The sequence below is a fragment of the Mustelus asterias genome, chromosome 7 (genome assembly GCF_964213995.1).
Source record: "Mustelus asterias chromosome 7, sMusAst1.hap1.1, whole genome shotgun sequence".
NCBI lineage: Eukaryota > Metazoa > Chordata > Chondrichthyes > Carcharhiniformes > Triakidae > Mustelus > Mustelus asterias.
Window position 1 is genome coordinate 16,653,947 of NC_135807.1, and position 24,862 is coordinate 16,678,808.

The 24,862-nt window shown below is 43.2% G+C and overlaps 1 protein-coding gene across 1 annotated transcript in view; it reads right to left on the reverse strand.

Moving 5' to 3' along the window:
• Nucleotides 1–19,557, reverse strand: part of LOC144495580 (putative aminopeptidase NPEPL1) — a 37,634-nt gene extending 18,077 nt beyond the window's left edge. The window contains exons 1-7 of the mRNA XM_078215716.1: nucleotides 19,306–19,557; nucleotides 13,558–13,743; nucleotides 10,480–10,644; nucleotides 8,305–8,394; nucleotides 6,708–6,789; nucleotides 1,034–1,176; nucleotides 136–213 (exon numbers count right to left, since the gene is read on the reverse strand). Of these exons, the coding sequence (XP_078071842.1) occupies nucleotides 136–213; nucleotides 1,034–1,176; nucleotides 6,708–6,789; nucleotides 8,305–8,394; nucleotides 10,480–10,644; nucleotides 13,558–13,743; nucleotides 19,306–19,479 (918 nt within the window). The 5' untranslated portion in view covers nucleotides 19,480–19,557. The remainder of the gene's footprint in view (nucleotides 1–135; nucleotides 214–1,033; nucleotides 1,177–6,707; nucleotides 6,790–8,304; nucleotides 8,395–10,479; nucleotides 10,645–13,557; nucleotides 13,744–19,305) is intronic.
• Nucleotides 19,558–24,862: the final 5,305 nt, after the last annotated feature.

Here is a 24,862-nt window from a genome sequence, read left to right on the forward strand (position 1 = left end):
TATCCAGCAAGACTCAGCTTCAGAAAAGGAAGGGTCTCTGAAATGTGTTTCACAAGTCAAAAATTGAAAAAAAAAAATAATTTAATACAATTTCTAGGATCCCTTACTACCGGTAAGAGAAAGGTGTAAACTCACCTGTTTCACGGCAGCTCTGAAGGCTCCTAGGACAGCAGCAGCACCCCCACAATCCCTCTTCATACCTGGCATGCAAGTCTACAAAAGGAAACCAATTCAACTTTCATGCTTACAGAGGTATAGTTAAAACCCAGTAAGTTAATTCCAAACATGCAAAATAAGTCACACAGTTTAATGGTGGTGCTTTACTACACTAGTAAAGGATAGTTTTATTTAACCTAGTAACCTATTTACCAAGTTTTTCACTGAATTCATCATACTGTACCATTTAACTACACAGATTCAAGTAGCATTCTGGACTATAAAAGAAAGTCACAAATTAAGATCATCAATGCCAATACAGTCTTAATCTGGAGCTAATATTGCTTCAGTTGGACTGTTGGTAATTTGTTACCAGATCAGATTGGTAAGCTATGGCGTTTGACCTTGCCCAAACATGTGCCCTTGCACTTGTACAGTTTGTTGTTCATCAGTCAGTGAAGATTTTTTAATATTTGCAGAGGTGTTGCTCAACAAAATACCAAACTGCTTTTAGTGAAAGACAGCAACACTTTTTAAACAGTGTCTGTGAGTTAAGAACAAATTAAGAAATTCAGGTATATGCAATGACATATACTAGGTGTGATATTTTAAGAATACTGTCAATAGACTTCCAGCAAAAAGCAGTGCTGTAAACCCCTTATTATGATGTTGGGTATGCAAGCCCCATGTACACTTGCCTCCTCTAAATGTACAGAAAATAAAACATGTTGGATTTCATCTTACTTGCATACCTTTTAATTCATAAAAGCTGCCATATTTAACAGTTAAAATATTAGATCAGATTTGATCATTCTAAATTTGGTCTAGTGAGTGATCAGCAAAGGTAAGAACAGATAGAACAGGAAAGTTGCATCACCTTTGATTTGATGCTGAGACCACCAGTGTCATAAACAATACCCTTGCCAACCCAGGCTATAGTTTGTGTAGCATCCTCTGGCTTGTGACTAAGTATTGCAAGAGCAGGTGGGTTCATTGCAGCTTTTCCAACTCCATAGATACCTAAAAATTCAAACAAATACAAATCAAATGTATACTCGATTGAAGCGAAGAGAAAGGATTGCTAACACATACTGCAACGATCCAATTACAATGAGAGGGGAATTCCAATGAACCTTGCAGTCAGGATCTCAGTTCACACTTAAATAATACACTGCTTAGCTATGAGTTCAAGGGACCAGATATAAGAACATAAGAACTAGGAGCAGGGCATCTGGCCCCTCGAGCCTGTAGTGCTATTCAATAAGATCATGGCTGATCTTTTCGTGGACTCAGCTCCACTTACCCGCCCGTTCACCATAACCCTTAATTCCTTTACTGTTTAAAAATTCATTTATCCTTGCCTTAAAAACATTCAATGAGGTAGCCTCAACTGCTTCACTGGGCAGGAATTCCATAGATTCACAACCCTTCGTGTGAAGAAGTTCCTCCTCAACTCAGTTCTAAATCTGCTCCCCCTTATTTTGAGGCCATGCCCCCTAATTCCAGTTTCAAATCTAGTACAAATTCTAGTACATATCTAAACACACCAGGGCTAATAAATCTGCATCTCAACGTAATGTTTTTAAAATTAATTTACAGGATGTGGGCACTGACAAAGTAATTGCTCATTCTTTAAAAAAAATATTTTGCTCCATTCTTAAAGTTCCTCCAATTTAACATTTACAAAGCCAATGCGCAGAGTAGACTGGGAGGCCCAAATCCATCTCCTTGCTTGCTCCAAAAACCAAATACAAATTGAAACCAGTTCATTGTCCCATAAAAAGGCCAATAAGATCCAAGCAGACAAGAGGAGGAACTTCTTCACCCAAAGGGTTGTGAATCTGTGGAATTCCCTGCCCAGTGAAGCAGTTGAGGCTACCTCATTGAATGTTTTTAAGGCAAGGATAGATACATTTTTGAACAGTGAAGGAATTAAGGGTTATGATGAGCAGGCAGGTAAGTAAGTGGAGCTGAGTCCATGAAAGATCAGCCGGAGAGGCCAGATGGCCTCCTCCTGCTCCTAGTTCTTATGTTCTTAAGATGAGGCATTGCACCTGATCTTGGGCTTGATCGGACGCTTGATTTAACCAAAAAGGCGAGAAGCGCACTCTAGCCAGGGGATCAAGGTTTCACCGCTGAGCATGAGTTGCCCTCTTGACAACGGTATGACTTGCTCGGGCCACCTGAGGGTAGTTGAGAGCCGACCACATTGTTGTGGGCCTGGAATCACATAGGCCAGAGCAGGTAAGGAGAGCAAATTTCCTTCTCCAACAAAGTATTAGTAAATCAAATAGGCTTTACAACAAGCCATTAGTTAAAGGGTAATCTTTCCTAACACTAGCTTTTTATTCCAGATTCATTTAATTAATCCAATTTAAATTCTCCAGCTGCTGTGGTGGGATTTAAACTCATATGTCCAAATCATTAGCCAAGGCCTTTGGACTACAAGTCCTAATATAACCATTATGCTTCCATTCCATGATGGTCTAGATGGCACAATGGGCTAATCCCAAGGTTATAAAAGATTACATAAAATCTCTGCAAAGAATAATAGAGATGTGGAGGAAGAAATTGCTCAGCAGATTATGGATATGTGTGGGGGTCACAGGGTAGTTGCCATGGGGGACTTTAACTTTCCAAATATTGATTGGAACCTTTGTAGGTCAAATAGTTCGGATGGGGCAGTTTTTGTGCCGTGTGCGCAGGAGGGTTTCCTGACACAATATGTGGATAGGCCGACAAGAGGTGAGGCCACATTGGATTTGGTACTGGGAAATGAACCGGGCCAAGTGTTAGATTTGGTTGTGGGAGAGCACTTTGGAGATAGTGACCACAATTCGGTGTCTTTTGTTATTGCAATGGAGAGGGATAGGGCCGTACGGCAGGACAAGGTTTACAATTGGGGGAGAGGTAATTATGATGCGATTAGGCAAGAATTAGGGGGCATAAGATGGGAACAGAAACTGTCAGGGAAAGGCACTAATGAAAAGTGGAACTTTTTCAAGGAACAAATACTGGGTGTCCTTGATAGGTATGTCCCTGTCAGGCAGGGAGGAAATGGCCGAGTGAGGGAACCATGGTTCACGAAAGAGGTGGAATGTCTTGTGAAAAGGAAGAGGGAAGCTTATGTAGGGATGAGGAAACAAGGTTCAGATGGCTCGATTGAGGGTTACAAGTTAGCAAGGAACGAGCTGAAAAAGGGGCTTAGGAGAGCTAGGAGGGGACACGAGAAGTCCTTGGCAGGTCGGATCAAGGAAAACCCCAAGGCTTTTTACTCTTATGTGAGGAATAAAAGAATGACCAGGGTGAGGTTAGGGCCGGTCAAGGACAGTAGTGGGAACTTGTGTATGGAGTCAGTAGAGATAGGCGAGGTGATGAATGAATACTTTTCTTCAGTGTTCACCAAGGAGAGGGGCCATGTTTTTGAGGAAGAGAAGGTGTTACAGGCTAATAGGCTGGAGGAAATAGATGTTCGGAGGGAGGATGTCCTGGCAGTTTTGAATAAACTGAAGGTCGATAAGTCCCCTGGGCCTGATGAAATATATCCTAGGATTCTTTGGGAGGCAAGGGGTGAGATTGCAGAGCCTTTGGCTTTGATCTTTGGGTCCTCACTGTCCACGGGGATGGTGCCAGAGGACTGGAGAGTGGCAAATGTTGTTCCTCTGTTTAAGAAAGGGAATAGAAATGACCCTGGTAATTATAGACCGGTTAGTCTTACTTCGGTGGTTGGTAAATTGATGGAAAAGGTCCTTAGGGATGGGATTTACAACCATTTAGAAAGATGCGGATTAATCCGGGATAGGCAGCACGGATTCGTGAAGGGCAAGTCATGCCTCACAAATTTGATAGAATTTTTTGAGGAGGTAACTAAGTGTGTTGATGAAGGTAGGGCAGAGTTGATGTCATATACATGGATTTTAGTAAGGCGTTTGATAAGGTCCCCCATGGTCGGCTTATGATGAAAGTAAGGAGGTGTGGGATAGAGGGAAAGTTGGCCAATTGGATAGGTAACTGGCTATCTGATCGAAGACAGAGGATGGTGGTGGATGGAAAATTTTCGGACTGGAGGCAGGTTGCTAGCGGAGTGCCACAGGGATCAGTGCTTGGTCCTCTGCTCTTTGTGATTTTTATTAATGACTTGGAGGAGGGGGCTGAAGGGTGGATCAGTAAATTTGCTGATGACACCAAGATTGGTGGAGTAGTGGATGAGGTGGAGGGCTGTTGTCGGCTGCAAAGAGACATAGATAGGATGCAAAGCTGGGCTGAAAAATGGCAAATGGAGTTTAACCCTGATAAATGTGAGGTGATTCATTTTGGTAGGTCTAATTTAAATGTGGATTACAGGGTCAAAGTTAGGGTTCTGAAGACTGTGGAGAAACAGAGAGATCTTGGGGTCCATATCCACAGATCTCTAAAGGTTGCCACTCAAGTGGATAGAGCTGTGAAGAAGGCCTATAGTGTGTTAGCTTTTATTAACATGGGGTTGGAGTTTAAGAGCCGTGGGGTTATGCTGCAACTGTACAGGACCTTGGTGAGACCACATTTGGAATATTGTGTGCAGTTCTGGTCACCTCACTATAGAAGGATGTGGAAGCATTGGAGAGAGTGCAGAGAAGATTTACCAGGATGCTGCCTGGTTTGGAGGGTAGGTCTTATGAGAAAAGGTTGAGGGAGCTAGGGCTGTTCTCTCTGGAGCGGAGGAGGCTGAGGGGAGACTTAATAGAGGTTTATAAAATGATGAAGGGGATAGATCGAGTGAACGTTCAAAGACTATTTCCTCGGGTGGATGGAGCTATTACAAGGGGGCATAACTATAAGGTTCATGGTGGGAGATTTAGGAAGGATATCAGAGGTAGGTTCTTTACGCAGAGAGTGGTTGGGATGTGGAATGGACTGCCTGCAGTGATAGTGGAGTCAGACACTTTAGGAACATTTAAGCGGTTATTGGATAGGCACATGGAGCACACCAGGATGATAGGGTGTGGGATAGCTTGATCTTGGTTTCAGATAAAGCTCGGCACAACATCGTGGGCCGAAGGGCCTGTTCTGTGCTGTACTGTTCTATGTTCTAATATTTCATTCTGGCAACAGGAATACTAATCACATGAAAACGTAGAGAACATTGTGTTTTAAGCTTTTTTTTACGTGGAAAGTTGAACATAGAAAACGTGGAGAACTGGAAACAGTTGTGGTCCATTTGGCTGGCCCCAAAGTTTATCTTCTTAAATATCCAGGCTGACACTCTATATATTAGTTACTGTTTGCTCGAGAATTGGCAGCACGGCGGTACCATGGTTAGCATTGCTGCCTCACAGCACCAGGGACCCGGGTTCAATTCCAGCCTTGGGCGTCTGTCTGTGTGGAGTTTGCACATTCTCCTCATGTCTGTGAGTTTCCTCCCATAGTCCAAAGATGTGCAGGTTAGGTGGATTGGCCATTCTAAATTGCTTAGTGTCCCAAGATGTGTAGGTTAGATGGATTAAACATGATAAATACATGGGGTTGTGGGGATATGATGGGGAGAGGATCTGTCAGAGAGTCGGTTTAGACTCAATGGGCCAAATGACCTTCTTCTGCACCGTAGAGATTCTATGATTCTATAAAGTCAGCAACACTGGACATCATTACTGTTTCCCTTGACAGTCTATTCCACAAATGTTTCCAAGCTCAAAAGCATTTCCTTGGTCACAGCTTATAGCTACAACAAACAATTTACCAGGGATAATTTTACTTACATATCTTCAAATCCTGAAAATGTCAGTAAGCCCTCCCTTACATTTTCTTTCCTTCAGCGTAAATACTTCCATTTCTGTATTTTCTCAAGTCCCTCATCACAAGCATCATCCCCTTCTCTGTACCCAATAATAGTCAGAATGTCCCACTCCTGTCACCCAAATTGCACAGAGTTACACCAAATAGGGCTGGACCAGTTCACCATTGCTCCTTACTAACCAAGAGCTACACACTCAGAGCATAGTAATTGCACATTCCTGCATGATGAGCCTCACAATCAGGGAGTATGGATTCTGTAGCCCTCTCACGCCTAAGCTTTAGGGAGAATGGAGTCATCCAGATGTTGCTTACTTTGCTTATAATTTGAACATGCTGTCCAGCAATAACCTCAGCATCTTTTCCTGTGTTTGTGTCCTACTACCATTCATCTTAAAATATTTATTCCGGTTTTCTAGTCCCAGCACCTTGGTAGCTGTTTACATCAAATAACACCTGCCTGCTGTCAGCCCAGTTCCCCAAACTAAATATCTCTGTATTCCTTTGACAGCCAACTTCCCACTCCTGCGTTCAAACATTCAGAATGATGTCGACAGGGAGCAACTGACAGGAAATTACAGATAATTTTCTTCATTACGAGTTATACTTCCTGACACCTGCCGCCTCCTACAGTTTTTTTTAAAGTATAGGAAGTCTTCGGTAAGGCCATGAGCCCAATCTTGATTTAGCCACATCTGGCTGTACAATGTTTACCTTCCAGCATTAACAATGCCATAATGTCGATCTCCTGAAAGCAGCATTTACTCTACAATAGACATTACCTCCAAATCCCCTGTGATTAAGTTCCTCTCCACGGATAACGGTGGGAATAATGTCCAGCTCAGATCCAACTTGTTCAATTTCCTAGTCAGAGAAAGAATAAAATCTTAAATGAACCTCTCTCAAGGAAAAAAAGAGTAAAATCAAAAGTCAAAATGTGAAAATAAAACAAGCTCATGCTCTAGAATCTAACCTAATTTTAAAACCTCAAGCATTCACTACTCAAATGAATTAACAAGTAAGCTATTTCCTTACTGTAATAAAATTAACATAGCTAAGGAATCAGTGCTACTTATATCAGGCACTGAGCTCCATAAAGAGCAATGGACTCAATGGCTATTATCACACAGAACAAGGAGACAAATTTTTAATCTAGAAACAGCTGGCACATGCAAATTGAAAAAACAAAAGTAATCCGACATGGCACTTCTACCTTACTGAATTTGCAATGGCCACAAACTTACAGTACTCCCACCGTCAAGAGGATTCACAGGTACAATTAAATTATGTTGCAACCTCAATGTATGCACAAGACACATCTACTGGATCGGACGTCTCCCATCCCCCACTCATTAAACATACTCATCTTGCTCAACTTCCAAGCCTGCTGGGAGCTTGCTGATTTTTCTCTGTGGTAACACTACCATCTCTGAATCAAAACATTACAGGTTCAAGTTCCACTCTAGAGAGTTGAGTGCACTTTGGTGCAGTACTGAGGGATTTATGAACTGTCAGGGATAGCGTTCTGTAGCTCTGCCTTCCCTTCTCGATGTATGGAAAAGAAGCAATTTCAAAGAAGAACAGGAAAGTCCTCCCAGTGCCCTTGCCAATATTTATTCCACAACCAACATCACACAAACTGATCCTCTGGCTGCTGCTTGCGAGGGCTTGCTGTATGTTAATTGGCTGCTATTTCCTACATTACGGTAATGACTATATTTCACTAACTATAAAGTGCTTTTGGATGTCCTTAGATTGTGATAAGCACAATATAAGTGCAAGTTCTTTCTTCTGATGCTCGTATTTCACATTGTTCCTGACAATTTTTAAACCAACATAATAGATACGCTTACACATTCTGAATGTAGTTAAAAAAAAAGTGGTACAAAAAACTAATTTATGTCCCAGCAGATTCACAGGTGATGTTTTTCTCCTCTCTCAAACCCTCTGGTTACAAAGACCAATCTAAGATATTAAACTACTTGAATCAGCAAACCGTGATGTCTAAGCAGGTTCAATGGAAGATGTCTCTCCATATTCTGATGCCGCATTGAATACAGGGAAAGAATAAGGCAGGAAAGCCGTTATAGCATTGCATTCCTGACACTGACTGAAGCTCAGCACTATGGCAAAATAATTTAAGGACAACAAATTTAAGCAGTTGGGAAAATCTGGATTATTCATAAATGACTAGAATGTTCTAAATTGCTAGACACATGATAACACAATACATTATCCATTATTGCTGCAGTCCTGACAAAGTTCACCATGACAGGAAATGGAGAGTTGATGGCTTTTGACATTAAGCGACAATATAGAAGAAAAATAGCTGTTTATGTTGCTGCTGTCTACATTAGCTGACATTTCAAACATTCTCACCGCAAGGAAATCATCTGTATTCATCTCATTGCATGGTGTATCCACAATGCGAGCGGCTATTTGAATGCCTTCAGCAGCACTCATCAGGCACTATGGAAAAATAATGGTAAGTACTGAAAATCTATTAGAACAATCAATGCATAGACCTGAATGAGATTATTGTATTCATATTATAACCTAAATAGGTTGCTTTTCTCTGCAGAAAAAATTGAAATCGTCTCAACTTTTCTATCTGGGGCTGTTCAAGTCACCACTACGGTTTATTTTATGGCATCAGAAAGCAATTACTCCAAACAATACTTGAGATGTTATATAAACTGCAAAGCTGCTGTTTGCAAATTATTGCTCCTCCTAAGAAAATCGATAAACAGGATTGACAAAAACAAATGTAGGCTCCATACAGTCAGAAATGGGGGTATTCATAATAGGGAAAATTAAAGACTGAGGAACTAAATTTGTACTTTGCTTCTGTCTTCACAATGGAAGTAGGAAGTCTCACAACATCAGGTCAAAGTCCAACAGGTTTATTTGGTGGCTTGTGCTACCAAATAAACCTGTTGGACTTTAACCTGGTGTTGTGAGACTTCTTTCTGTGTTTACCCCAGTCCAACGCCAGCATCTCCACATCATTCACAAAGGAAGACATGAATAATTTTTGAGAAACACAAGTTTTGGTGAGGAACTGGAGGTAATCAGTATTAGAGAAATGGTTTAGTGGAAATTGAAGGCGGATAAATCTCCAGGGCCTGATAATCTTCATCCCAGAGTATTTAAGGAAGTGGCCCTAGAAATAGTAGTGGTCATTTTTCAAAATTCTTTGGACTCTGGAATAGGTCCTACAGATTGGAGGGTAGCTAATGCAAGCCCGCTATTCAAAAAGGGAAGTAGAGAAAAAACAGGGAACTATAGACCAGTGAGCCTAACGTCAGTAGTCGGGAAGTTGCTCGAGTCCATTATCAAGGATTTCACAGCACAGCATCCGGAAATCAATGGTATAATTAGACAAAATCAGCATGGATTTAGACAAGGGAAATCATGTTTGACAAATCTACTGGAATTCTTTGAAAATGTAACTAGTAGAGTGGATTTGGTTTATTTAGACTTTCAGATGGTTTTTGATAAGGTCTCACAAAGAAAAAAATGGAATTAGGTGAGAGGAGTTCCACCCTGCCAGATGATAGTGGAGAGACATTGGAGGTGGATGGCATGGTTAACCATGTCAAAGGCATTCTAGAAGAATGAGGAGAAAGTTTACCTTCTTAGTGAGTGTTTGTATCATTTTAAGGATAGAAGAAACCAACCAGGTGGTCAACATCAAATGAAATAGCAAAGAATTCTATAAGCATAGCCTGAGTGGAAAAAAATAAAACTTGAAGCAAGAGTGAGACCACAGAAGATGAAAAGGGTTGTCTGGTACTTTGAGATAAGGGAATGGCAGACTCAATAAAATATTTTAACATTTGTTTGTGTAGAGCAAGGAAAAGCTGGGACTACAGGAATACAGTAAGGAGTCTCACAACACCAGGTTAAAGTCCAACAGGTTTATTTGGTAGCACAAGCCTGTAAAGGCTTTACCTGTAAAGACTCACATTCCAACCATTATTTTGTAAATTGAGTTTGTGTCTTTATATGCCTTGTTTGTGAACAGAATTCCCACTCACCTGATGAAGGAGCAGCGCTCCGAAAGCTAGTGGCTTGTGCTACCAAATAAACCTGTTGGACTTTAACCTGGTGTTGTGTGACTTCTTACTGTATTTGCCCCAGTCCAACGCCGACATCTCCACATCATGACTACAGGAATAGCCACTGAAAATAAATACTCAAAAAGATTAACTTTAATAAAAAAGTTAATATGACAAAGTTCCAAGGCGACAGCATCCCAGAATAATGAAAGGAGACTAGAAAGTATATTGAGATGGTACCAATCATAGGATCTGTGCTACAAGACTTCAAAATGCAAGTGTTAACCCTATCCTTCTTCCTTCCCCATACTCCAGCTCAAACTGGATAAGCAAGTCAGTAATGGCAAAATTAGTCTGACCACTATGGTGTGTAAATTTATACAGGATATAAATGCTACATAAAGATGGGACTGCAGGAACAAAAACAGCACGACTAAATATAAATCAATAATTGCATCATCTCAGATCCTCTCAGCATCATGCTAATACTTACCTCAAGTGTAGATTCAGTAAGTGGGTTGGCATTCTCTCCCACCAGAATAAACTCGACAGTGAGTTTCTCTCCATGTTCCGGCAATCCAGTGCGTCGAGAAAACAGAGGAAATGCCCTTGTTAGCGCACAAGCTGATGCAAAAACCTCTGTGTATTCACAAACTAACTGAAATAAAAGTTATAATCACATTAAGTTAAAACTATTTTTTTTTTAAATGCACATATTATTTATTAAGCACGTCCAATACTGTTTATTCCTGCAATTGAGAACATGGTCACTCTTCTCTAAAAGCAGGACCAGAAAGTTTCTCACTAAAGTCAAAGCAGTTCATAGAATCCCTACAGTGCAGAAGGAGGCCATTCGGCCCATCGAGTCTGCACTGACCACCCAGGCCCTATTCCCGTAACCCCACATATTTACCCTGCTAATCCCCTGACACTAGGGTCTAAATTGGCCAACATCTCATGAGACAATAAATAATAACATTGCCGGTGTTTTAAAAACGTAAAGTTTTAACGGAAACACCAACCTGGCGCTCAGCACAATGGAACTAGAACCATGAGCATTTGCTGAACTAGATATTTTGAAAATGTACTGTTGAGAAAATACAATGGACAATCCCAACCCAACCGAGGCTAGTAAATTAGTTTGTAATCTCTGACACCAACCATCAGGGAAAGGCAGTCACTTAAAACTGAGAGCAACAATTTATAAAAAATGGTCCAAGCTGATCAGCACGTTTGGAAAGAGCCTTATCACTTAACTCAGCATAAAATCTAAAAACCCTTTTCATTTTTTGTGGTCCCACCCTTGCTTCAAATTTTATTTTTTTCCACTCAGGCCATGCTTATAGAAGTCTTTGCTATTTTACTTAATGTTGACCACCTGCTTTCTTTCATCTATTCTTATAAAATCATACAAACACTCACTAAGAAGGTAAACTTTCTCCTCATTCTTCTAGAATGCCTTTGACATGGTCAACCATGCCATCCATACGCAGCCAATCAACCTAACCTGCACATGTTTGGACTGTGGGAGGAAACCGAAGCACCCGAAGGAAACCCAAGCAGATACGGGGAGAATGTGCAAACTCCATACAGACAGTGACCCAAACCGAGAATTGAACCCGGGTCCCTGGCGCTATGAGGCAGCAGTGCTAACCACTGTGCCACTCTGTCGCCCATCTGACGGAAAATGCTGGAAACAATTCAGGAAGTTCGGCAGAGTCTGTGTAGAGAGAGAAACAGAATTAATGGGCAGAATTTTCCATCTTGGGCAGGACTGGAAAAATCGGAGAGCCACTGAAAATCAATGGCTCTCCAACTGTTTCCATCCCACCGATAATGATGCCCAGCCGTGTAAGGGCCGGAAAATCCCAACCAACGTTTCAGGTCTGTGGCTTTTCATCACCAACCTGAGACATTATCTCTGCTTCGCTCTCTGCACAGATGCTGCTTAATCTGCTGAGTTTCTCTCCGGCATTTTCTGTTTATATTTCAGATTTCCAGCATCTGCAGAACTCTGATTTTCGATTTTCAGACTTTATGCTGAGCTAAGTGATGAGACTCTTTCCCAAACTTGCTGGTCACCTCGGACCATTTTTTATAAACTGTTGCTCTCAGTTTTATGTGACTGCCTTTCCCTGATGGTTGGTGCCAGAGATTGCAGTCTAATTTACTAGCCTCGGTTGGGTTGGGTTTGTCTATTGTATTTTCTAAACAGTACATTTTCCAAATGTCTAGTTCAGCAAATGCTCATGGTTCTAGTTCCATCGTGCTGAGTGACAAGTTGACATTTCCATTAAAAATTGATGTTTTTAAAACTCTGGCAATGTTATTATTTATTGTTTCATGGGTCAGCATTTATTGCCCATCCCTAATTGCCCTTGAACTGAGTGGCTTGCTCGGCCATTTCAGAGGGCAGTTAAGAATCAACCACATTGCTGTGGGTCTGGAGTCGCATGTAGGTCAGCCGGCAGATTTCCTTCCCAATAGGACATGACTGAACCAGATGGGTTTTTACAATGACTGATTATAGTTCCATGGTCACCATTACGGAGACTAGCTATCAGTTCCAGATTCAATTAATTGAATTTAAATTCCACCAGCTGCCATAGTGCGACTTCAACCCATGTCCCCAAGGTCTTCGCCTGGTCCTCTGGATTACAGGTCCATTGACATCACCACTACTCACCAGGGTTTCTGAGAACTAGAGGTGATGCCAGCCTTTTACTACAGTCATGCAGAATTTTTTTTAAAAGTCATTATAAGTTTGGTAACATCCAGCACAAAGTAGATCACTTGATCGGCATGCTATCCACCACCTTAAACATTTACTTCCCACCACCACTAGCGCGCAGTTGCAGCAGTGTGTATCATCTACAAATGCACTGCAACAACTTACCAAGGCTCCTTCAACAGCACATTCCAAAAACACACCCTTTAGAAGGACAAGGAGAGCAGACTCTGGAACACCACTGCCTGCAAGATTCCCCTCCAAACCACACACACCATCCTGTTTGAAACTATATTGTCATTCCTTCAGTCGATGGGTCAAAACCCTGGAAGTTCCTTCCTGACAGCACTATGAGTGCACCAAGACCCATGGATGCAGTGGTTCAAGGAGGAAGCCTACCACCACCTTCGCAAGAGAAATTAAGAATGGGTAATAAATACTGGCCTTGCTAGGGTGCTTGCATCCCATGAAGGAATAAAAACACTATTACAAACGAGCTAGGGAACAGCAAGCTTATGTAGAAAGCAGAAATCGGACTTAACAGAAAAGTACATTAGAAGAGAATTATCTCTCAATCTACAAACAAATTGCTCAAGAATATTGATCTACAAACAATATTAAACTTGCCTACACAGTACTTTCTTTGACAATTCCTCCAGCCTTTAAAATGACAAAATTATTAGGAATGCATTCCGAAGGAGATATTCCATTGATACGGAATATCTTTTATGATAAATTAAGGAAACATTAAGTTATAGTTTTAAAAACAAGAATGGTTGTGAAGAAAAATTAGGAAGAAAGTACACACAGTGTAAATGAACAGCAGCCTAGGTGATCACTCACCACAATGCACCGGTTAGTTCTTCTAGACGAACAATTGCGAATCAGTCGTGTGAGAAAGTGAGCTGAAGAAGGGCTGTTGTGGCGGCTGACTTTGGACGGGAGCGCTGCCACAACAGCATAATCGAGCCAAAGAGAACAGGTATCAATTGGATTTGGATTCAAAGCGTTCAGTGCAGCCTGCCAGACCTGAATGATAAACAAGGTGTTAACCACACTGTAGATTTGGAACTTCACAGGAAAGAATTACTATGATCATAGACACACTGGTCACATACAACAGAAACAGGCTGTTCAGCTTTAGGGCAGTAAGAGTTTTAACAACACCAGGTTAAAGTCCAACAGGTTTATTTGGTAGCAAATGCCATTAGCTTTCGGAGCGCTGCTCCTTCGTCAGATGGAGTGGAAATCTGCTCTCAAACAGGGCACAGAGACACAAAATTAAGTTACAGAATACTGATCAGAATGCGAATCTCTACAGCCAACCAGGTCTTAAAGATACAGACAATGTGAGTGGAGGGAGCATTAAGCACATGTTAAAGAGATGTGTATTGTCTCCAGACAGGACAGCCAGTGAGATTCTGCAAGTCCAGGAGGCAAGCTGTGGGGGTTACTGATAGTGTGACATAAACCCAACATCCCAGTTGAGGCTGTCCTCGTGTGCAGAACTTGGCTATCAGTTTCTGCTCAGCGATTCTGCACTGTCGTGTGTCGAGAAGGCCGCCTTGGAGAACGCTTACCCAAAGATCCAAGGCTGAATGCCCGTGACCGCTGAAGTGCTCCCCCACAGGAAGAGAACAGTCTTGCCTGGTGATTGTCGAGCGGCGTTCATTCATCCGTTGTCGTAGCGTCTGCATGGTTTCCCCAATGTACCATGCCTCGGGACAGCTTTAGGGCATGCAGCAGATTTCAGAGTGGACAAGTTACAATAATTGGGAAAACACACGAATCCAAGTTTTATTCGAATTGAGCAAAGTAATTAGGACCAGAAAAACATGCAAGTAATTTTCATCACACAAAACATTTTTAAAAAGAAATGTTGAGTATCTCTCTGATGTGGAAATGCCGGCGTTTTCCACTCCATTTGACGAAGGAGCAGCGCTCCGAAAGCTAGTGGCGTTTGCTACCAAATAAACCTGTTGGACTTTAACCTGGTGTTGTTAGACTCCTTACTGAGTATCTCCCTTGCCATAGTGGCTAAATGTGCTAGATGATGAGCTACACAGTAAACCAAACCAGAAGGATTCCTGCTTCAATTTGTAGAGTTACCTATTTGGGCAGCATGGTGGCACAGTGGTTAGCACTGCTGCCTCATAGCACCAGGGACCCATGTTCGATTCCCAGCTTGGGTCACTGCCTGTACGGAGTCTGCACGTTCTCCTCATTTCTGGGTGGGCTTCCTTCGTGTGCTCTGGTTTTCTTCCATAGTCTGAAAGACGTGCTGGTTAGATGCATTGGCCATGCTAAATTCTCTCTGTGTACCTGAACAGGCGCCGGAGTGTAGCGACTAGGGGATTTTCACAGTAACTTCATTGCAGTGTTAATGTAAGCCTACTTGTGACACTCATAAAATAAAGTTTAAACTTGTGGTCATAGCTGCAGTTGGGGCATTACAAATGGCTACAGTGTCACTGAAGTCATCAGGGCAGTGACATTGACAGAAAAAGTTAGCCTTAGCTCCTTCCTTAAAATGGAAGCAGAGACGATGAATGATTTCAAAAGGAAACTGTATGGGCAATAAACTTCCAGGGCTAGGGGAATAGAGCAGGGAAATGGGATTGACTGGTTTGCTCTACAGACCGCCAGTATGGACTCAATAGGTCAAATGGCCTCCTTCTGTGCCGTTTTGACACAACGAGAATGATTATCCAGTAATCCCTGCTAAAACATACACATGAATGAATATCAAGTGAAGTTTTGGCAACAACAATATTAAACTAGAGTTGAAAAGATTAGAGGCTGCGAACTTAAGGGTGGCACGGTAGCACAGTGGATAGCATTGCTGCTTCACAGCGTCAGGAACATGGATTCGATTCCCGGCTTGGGTCACTATCTGCGTGGAGTTTGTACGTTCTCCCAGTGTCTGCGTGAGTTTTCTCCGGGTGCTCCGGTTTCCTCCCACAGTCTGAAAGACGTGCTGGTTAGGTGCATTGACCCGAACAGGTGCCGGAATGTGGCGACTAATGAAATTTCACAGTAACTTCATTGCAATGTTAATGTAAGCCTTACTTGTGACTAATAAATAAACTTTAGCCACATCTCGCCCTACAAGTTAAAGTTAAAAATTGTTAATGCACAAGCTCCTGTCTCAATAGATTCAGGATTTAATGTATGTCAACATATCTGAGGCTTCCCCCCCATGAATGTGCACATATAAAATCAGATCTGTAATTTCTACCGCAGCACGGGTTTCTCTATGTAATCAAGAACTACTCCAGCAAGTTAAGAAATGCAGATACACCAAGCACAGTGGACATGGCTGTACATAAACGTAAACGTTTAGTTTTGCCTCAACAGTATGGTGGTGATTACACCCCCAAGCACACTAACAGCTTCCGCTAATGGTTTGTCATACAAGATTGCACAAACATTTATTTAAAAATGCTCTACTAGACCTGCTCGGGATCTTCATAGCCCGATTTTAAAAATTCTTCTTAACGTTTGAAAAAGAAACACAGCTCTGTCCGCTCTTCTATAATTAGTTGACCGTGCAATGTACCTCTGCATATATAGGAGCATTGAAATTCTGGACATCTGAGTTCAGGGTGAGATGTAACTGATGGGGCAACTTGGAGTCTGCCGAATTCACCTGAGACAGGTCTCTGTAATTGCAACTTTCAGTGGCAACAATTCTCCTTAAACTTGTACTGAGTTTAAGTGAATCCCTACCTTTCAAAGCTAAACCATTTTGTTTCCTGCTCACAGATTAGTATGACAATAAACAGCGCCTCTAACATAATAAAACACCCCAAAGAAATTCACAGGAAACATTGAGCCTCGTAAGAAGAAATTAGGAGAGATGTCCAAAATCTTGGTCAAAAAGGTAGGCTTCAAGAGATGTCTTTAATAGGGGAAAAGAGGCTTACAGAGGGATTTCCGAAGCTTAGGGCCTAGACAGTTTAAGGCATGGGCACCAATGGAGCATTTAAAATCAAGGACACTCAATAGTCCAGAATTAGAGGAACACAGATATCTCAGGAGGTTGAGAGTTTGAAGGAGATTAGAAGGATTTGAAAACAAGGATGAGAATTTAAAACAAATAAAGGCATTATTTGACATGTTTGGACGGCATGGTGGCACAGTGGTTAGCACTGCTTCCTGGCAGTGCCAGGGACCCGGGTTCAATTCCAGTCTCAAGTGACTGTCTGTGTAGAGTTTGCAAATTCTCCCCGTGTCTGCGTAGGTTTCCTCCGGGTGTTCCGGTTTCCTCCCACAGTCCAAAGATGTGCGGGTTAGGTTGATTGGCCATGCTAAATTGCCCCTTAGTGTCCCAAGATGTGTAAGTTAGGGGGATTAGCAGGATAAATATGTGGGGTTACGGGGATAGGGGCTGGGTGGGACTTTTGTCGATGCAGACTCAATGGGCCAAGTGGCCTCCTTCTGCACTGTAGGGATTCTATGACTGGAATACAGTGTAGCTCAGTGAGCAAACGGGTGACGGATGAACGGAACTTGGTGCAAGTTAGGACAAGTTGAGTTTCGGATGATGTCAAAATAATCAAATGAACAAGAATAACACTGTTCAAACTTGAACCAACTACAGTTACAATGAAACTAGATTCAACTAAACTACAGGGAAGTAACACATAGCTTACAAAAACTGAAAAAATATTTACAAAACAGGCACAAAACTCAGTGGAATCTATAAGGTTGTTTTCTACAAGGAAAGGGGTCGTGGCACTACAGACACAATTAAACAGTGAAATGCAGTTTATAGCAGCCAGTTTCATTGATCATCTGTTGGTCTAAATCTACAGTTGATGCTCACTAATTACAACATTTAGCATTGCCTCCAGTAAAAAGGTCCATTGTAGATACTCCTCCTATTAACAACGTAAAAGGAAAAGGGGGGAATTGTACATTGACTAGGATGCTCATTAGGTTGAAAATACACAAGCAAAAATTATTTAACAACCCAACTCATGCAGCCTTTACAAAAAGAGGGGTCTTGGCAACCAGCACAATTCAGTGAGGAGGCAACTTTAATTTACATAGCACTTTAGAATATTTTACTATGCTAAAGTTGCTTCACTGGAGAGTTACAAAACAAATTTTCAAACCAAACCACATGAGATAGTAGGCCAGGTGACCATAAGCACACTCAAAGAGGTAGGTGTTAAGAATTTTAAGAAGGGAATTCCAGAGAATAGGACGCTGGCAGCTGAAGGCACGGCCACCCCTAGAAATAAAGACAGTATTTTATTCAAGAAACACATTCGCAGCCCGCTCGACCTTTTTTTTTTTCAATACTTTTCCAATTCAATCAAATCAAATCCAATTCAGAGTCTCAACAAGTTGAGACATTTCAGATCCAGGCTGACAAGACAGGACGGGAGACCAAAACCACCCTGTCCTGGGCCTGATCTACATGAGTCAAGCTGATTGGAGAAGGGGGAGGATCCTCCTCCAAGACTTGAACTCATTTGCATCTTAGCCAAAAGGCCGAGATGCCGCTTTTAAAAATTGCCTCATATCTACCTTTTGGCTAGGATCAAGTGTGGTATGGATTGGATGCTGCACTTGGTCGAGGTCATTAGGTTACATTTAAGCTTCATATTCATATGAAGCAGTTTTTTAAAGCGGCATCTTGGCCTTTTGGCTAAGATGCAAATGAGATCAAGCCTTGGAGGAGGAAACCTCCCCCTCTTCCAATCAGCTTGGCTCATGTAGATCAGGCCCAAGACCGGTGTGAAGGCCCTGTCTTGTCAGCTTGGATCGGAAATGTCTCAACTTGTTGAGACTCTGAATTGGACTTGATTTGATTGAATTGGAAAAGTATTTAAAAATTTGCAGCCCGAAGGTTGAATTGCAATTGACTTGCATCAATCAGGTTAAAGATGTCTGAATTTGTAACAAGCATATAGTAATAGAAATACTCAAGTTACAAAAGAAAATTCAAGATTTTATGCTGTGATGGTTCCATCATGCCAAAGTCTGGATGATGGAGTGATTAAAATTGCCATTCTGCAAGAGGACAGAAACGGAGGTGCTGAAATGTCTCAGGTTGTGAGTATGTTGGGAGGGCGAAGGACTTGCAGGGATTTGAAAACAAGGAAGAAGTTTCTCAACAAAAAGTGAAGAATGAGGTTGTTTTGAATTTATTCTTGCTAATTGCAGATCACTGTAGCCTGAAATTTGGAGGGTGGGCTAGCCAGTCAGTGGAGAAATGGATCAGTCAGGATGAGCTAGCAAGCTAGACAGATGGGTAATCAGTTGGGGCGGGCTAGTAGGTCAGATAGAAGGTCTGATTGGTCGCGGTGGAGTAGCAGGCCAGGTAGAGGGGCTGACTGGACAAGCTGGGCCAGCAGGCCGGGTAGAGTGGCTGACTGGACAAGGTGGGCCAGCAGGCCGGGTAGAGGGGCTGACTGGGCAAGGTGGGCCAGCAGGCCGGGTAGAGGGGCTGACTGGGCAAGGTGGGCCAGCAGGCCAGGTAGAGGGGCTGACTGGGCAAGGTGGGCCAGCAGGCCGGGTAGAGGGGCTGACTGGCTCCTCCTGTTCCTGAGCCAAAGCCACCATTTTGGAGTCACTCACCTCCTGACTGACCCGGGGCTCCAATTTCCCCTTCACTTGGCTCCAGGTGAGCTTTTGCAGATTTGGCAGCTGTCCCACCAGCAGCACCGGCCGGGCCTGAGGGTCGGCATCCCCGGCGCTGCCCGTGAACACCAGCTGCTCGATCACCGCCCCGGCGCCACCGCCACCTTTCATCGCACCGCCGCTGACAGCTCCCCCGCGCCTGCGCGGAGCCGGCAGCTGCCGGCCCCGGAGAGCATGCGCACCTCTCCTTCCTCCCAGAGCTAAGCGCAGAGTGGATTGCAACATTGCCAAGTGTTGATGTCGTCTGCAAGTTGTTCCATTCGTAGTTGATTTAAAAGTTAGGGTCCAAAGTTTTATTTTAGAACAAAAATAGCAGGTGTTGGTTACTTGTAGACAAAGTATGTGAATTATAGGTAACGTTGGAGTTTACTAGCCATTTTATGGCTAGTAAGCTCTCATTTGTTCCCCACAGTTCTGCATTCTATCTCAAAGAATCATAGAATGGTGACGGCACATAAGGAGGCCATTCGTCCCGTATGTGTGCTGGCCCTCTGAAAGAGCAATTCCCCAGCATTTTTCCCAGTGGCCTTGAAAATTTTGACTTTCAGATAATGATCCAATAATTCCCTTTTGAAAACCTTATCGACTCTACCTCCACACACACTCACGCAATGCATTCCAGTCAGTAACTGGTGGGTACGTGAGAAAGTCTTTCTTCATGCCACCCTTATTTCTTTAGCCAATTTTGTTAAATCTCTGTTTTTCAATCTGTCCACCAATGTAAACAGTTTTTACGTTTCTGCTCTGTCCATATACCTCATGATGTTGAACACCTCGATCAAATCTTCTCTCAATCTTCAACTTCAATATCAACTTCCCCAATCATTCTACTAAATAAGTCGAAGATTGCTCATATCGACGCAGACATCAAGTTTCTACAAAGATGCAAGAAAGCAGACAAGATCCCGAAAGGATTACAGATCATGAACCCACTCAAGTCGACCTATAACACAGACTACGCTGAGACTTTGCCATCGCATCTCTCTCACACTCAACCACCTCGTACACTAGATCAACAGCAGACGCCACAACCTGGAAACCAAGATACAGTCCATATTCTCAACTTGCACTCAGGACTCAGCAGACCAGTTGCGAAACACTGCCAAGTAGACAAGACAATAGAACTACGCCACCTACATGCGCACCAAGGACAGGAAACTTGAGAAACTCAGCATCATCACCAGCAGCAACCAAGCCTCCACCAGTACCACAGAAGAAAACAGCACCACTACAGGGAAGTCCATTGTCAATTTGTCGGACTACACCCATCAACCAGACGAAATCAAAGTTCGCAGCCGAGGGCTCAATTTCTGCACCACCACCAAAATGGACCACATTGGTCTCGCGGCAGACACTGAGGAATTCATCAGGCGAATGAGGCTCTGGGAGTTCTTCCACAAACCCCAAGAGGCCAACAGCGAGCCCAATGGGACAACCAATCAACCAAAACAGCCGAAGAGGAAAGAGTTGAATTGGCTTCCTCTGGAAGGCCGCTGCCCTCAACTCGACATGTATGCCCAAGCCGTCAGGAGATGCGTCAATGCCAGATTCATTAGCCGCACTCAAGGCAGCCCTGAACATCACCCAAGCACAATGCAATGCCATCTGCACTCTCAAGACCAACCGCAACATTGTCATCAACCAGCAAAGGAGGGGCCACCGTCATACTGAACAGAACAGATTACTGTGAAGTGTCCTGACAACTGAATGAGGAACACTACAGACAGTTACCCGCAAGTCTGACCAAAGAACACACCCGCCAACTCATCAGACTGACCAAGATCGTTGATCTGGACTGTTAGAGCACCCTCTGTGCTCTCATCCCAAGTACTCCCCGCGTTGGAGATCTCTACTGCCTCCCAAAGATGCACAAGGCCAACACACCCAGCCTTCCCATTGTATTAGGCAATGGGACCCTGTGTGAGAACCTCTCTGGCTACTTCGAGGGTTTCCTGAAACCCATCGTACAAGGAGCCCTCAGCTTCTGTTACGACACTACGGACTTCTTACAGAAACTCAGCACCCATGGACCAGTTGAACCAGGAACACTCCATCACAGTGGATGTCTCGGCACTCTACACCAGCATCCCCCATGACGATGGCATTGCTGCAACAGCCTCAGTACTCAACACCGACAACTGCCAATCTCCAAATGCAATTCTACAACTCATTCGCTTCATCCTGGACCACAATGTCTTCACCTTCAACAACCAGTTCTTCATCTAGACACATGGAACAGCCATGGGGGCCAAATTCGCACCTCAATACACTAACAGCTTCACGCACAAGTTTGAACAAACCGACACTATACACTAGATACATTGGTCACATGTTCTTCCTTAGGACTCATGGCGAACAATCATTGAAACAACTATATGATGACATCAACAAGTTCCATCAGACTCACCGTGGACTACTCTCCAGAATCATTTGCATTCTTGGACACATGCATCTCCATCAAGGACGGTCACCTCAGCACTTCACTCTACCACGGATAACCTCACGATGCTCCACTTCTCCAGCTTCCACCCTAAACACGTTAAAGAAGCCATTCCCTACGAACAAGCCCTCCGTATACATAGGATCTGCTCAGATGAGGAGGAACAAAACAGAAGCCTACAGATGCTGAAAGATGCCCTTGTAAGAACGGGATATGGCACTCAACTCATCGATCGACAGTTCCAACGCGCCACAGCGAAAAACCGCACTGACTTCCTCAGGAGACAAACACAGGACACGGCAGACAGAGAGAGTATCCTTCGGCGTCCAATACTTCCCCAGAGCAGAGAAACGATGACATCTTCTTCGGAGCCTTCAACATGTCATCGAAGACGACAAACATCTCGCCAAGGTCATCCCCACACCCCCACTACCCGCCTTCTAACAACCGTGCAACCTCAGACCATTGTTCGCAATAAACTACCCAGCCTTCAGGAAAACAGCGACCACAACACCACACAACCCTGCCACAGCAACCTCTGCAAGACATGTCGGATCATCGACACGGATACCACCATCATGTGAGAATACCACCCACCAGGTACAGGGTACCTACTCATGTGACTCAGCCAACGTTGTCTATCTGATACGCTGCAGGAAAGGATGTCCCAAGGCATGGTACATCGGCGAGACCATGCAGACACTACGACAACGGATGAATGGACACCACGCGACAATCACCAGGCAGGAGTATTCCCTTCCAGTCAGGGAACACTTCAGCAGTCAAGGGTGTTCAGCCTCTGATCTTCAGATAAGTGTTCTCCAAGGTGGCCTTCAAGGCACACGACAACGCAGAATCGCCGAGCAGAAACTGATAGCCAAGTTCCGCACATGAGGATGGTCTCAACCGGGATCTTGGGTTCATGTCACATTACATGCAGCCCCCACCATTTGGCCTGGGCATGCAAAATCCTATTAACTGCCCTGGCTTGAGACAATTCACACCTCTTTAACCTGTGATTATCCCTCTCTCCACTCGCACTGTCTGTACCTGTAAAGACTTGATTACCTGTAAAGACTTGCATTCCAACCATTATCTTGTTATTGTGTCTCTGTCTATATATGCCGTGTTTGTGAACCCACCTCTCCACTCACCTGATGAAGGAGCAGTGCACCGAAAACCCGTGATTCGAAATAAACCTGTTGAACTTTAACCTGGTGTTGAGATTTCTTACTCTACTAAATAAGATTTTCACCCCTGCAACCGTTCTCATGAATCTTTACTGCACCCTCTCTAATACCTTCACATCCTTCTTGAAGTGGGATAACCAGAACTGGACGTAATACTCCAGAAACCGGATTTATCGCAACGGTAACTGCATTACTCATACATATTAATATGCAAGTACACAGTTTGTGTAAAAGTAGAAGTCTGCTAGTTTGTTTTGTTGTGCAAGATCTCATTATGTAGCACACATGGATATGTACTTCTATAGGAGCGGCATATTAAGGACAGGGAATAAAATATTCTGTCAGCTTGTATTTATTAGTAAAAGCAGGAAACACTGTCAACAAGTATCCAGGAACAGAGAAAGGAGAGTGTGAAAGTAGCTTAGGTATCATCATTTGTATGTAAACTGGGTTTAATGTTGGCACTGTGGTTAGCACTACTGCCTCACAGCGCCAGGGACCTGGGTTCGATTCCCAGCTTGGGTCACTGTCTGTGTGGAGTTTGCACATTCTCCCTGTGTCTGCGTGGGTTTCCTCTGGGTGCTCCCGTTTCCTCCCACAGTACAAAGATGTACAGGTTAGGTGGATTCGCCATATAGTGTCAGGGGGACTAGCTAGGGTAAACACATGGGGTTGTGGGGATAGGGCCTGGGTGGGATTGTGGTCAGTGCAGACTCAATGGGCCAAATGGCCTCCTTCTGCACTGTAAGTTTCTAGGAACGGGAAATGAAGATCCAAGTAGAACAGATAACCACATTGCTAATGGAGGGAGCAATGTCTAAAATTACAGTTGGCCAGTGCCTGTGCCCCCAGGGAAGGAAGATTGAGTCAATCGTACCGATTATATTCACTGGCGTTTAGAAGAGTGACACTTACAAAATTCTAACAGGGTTAGACAGGGTAGATTTAGAAAGAATGCTCCCAATGGTGGGGGTGTCCAGAACTAGGGGGTCATAGTTTGCAGATAAGGGGTAAACCTTTCAGAACGGAGGTAAGGAGAAATTTCTTCACCCGGAGAGTGGTGAATGTGTGGAATGCACTACCACAGAATGCAGTTGAGGCCAAAATGTTGTCTGATTTGAAGAAGAAATTAGGTATACCTCTTGGGGCCAAAGGGATCAAGGGATATGGGGAATCAGGATATTGAATTCAGTGATCGGCCATGATCAAAATGAATGGCGGAGCAGGCTCGAAGGGCTGAATGGCCTACTCCTGCTTCTAGTTTCTATGTTCATAAACACAAAGATATGCGATCTCAAACCTTACAAACCAGACGGGATTTGCAAAATGGCTGTCAAAAGTTATTAATTTGTCAATTATCTTGGAGTTTAACCCCAAAATGATTTCACCAATGTAATAATCTGACTTGGTTCACTGCAGTTGTTAATAAAAAAGCATCCACTAATACTCATATATAGCAATACATTGACCTTATGTAAGTAACGTTGTCAGTTAACAACTGGCTAATCAGATTGCTTGACTGCATATATTCATTTTTATTATATGGTTTTATCATCAATAAGAATTCTTATAGTTCTCTAACTTGCAATTTCTTTGATTTAGCATTATTTTATAAACACAGCTTGTAGACAGTCTAAAGCAGTCGTTCCCAAAGGGTGCGGCGCGCCACGCCACACTGGTGCGGCGAGAGAGGATGGCAAGTGTGGCGGGAAGATTCAAGGACAATCAAAGAAACATTTAATAATGGATAGATGTTTTTATGTAGCTGCATTGTTTTATACTTTCTGGATGTCCCATGATCGTATTATAAAGTAGTTGTGTTCTATGTTATGAATCAAGCACTGCTAGGAGTTGGTTTTTTTTT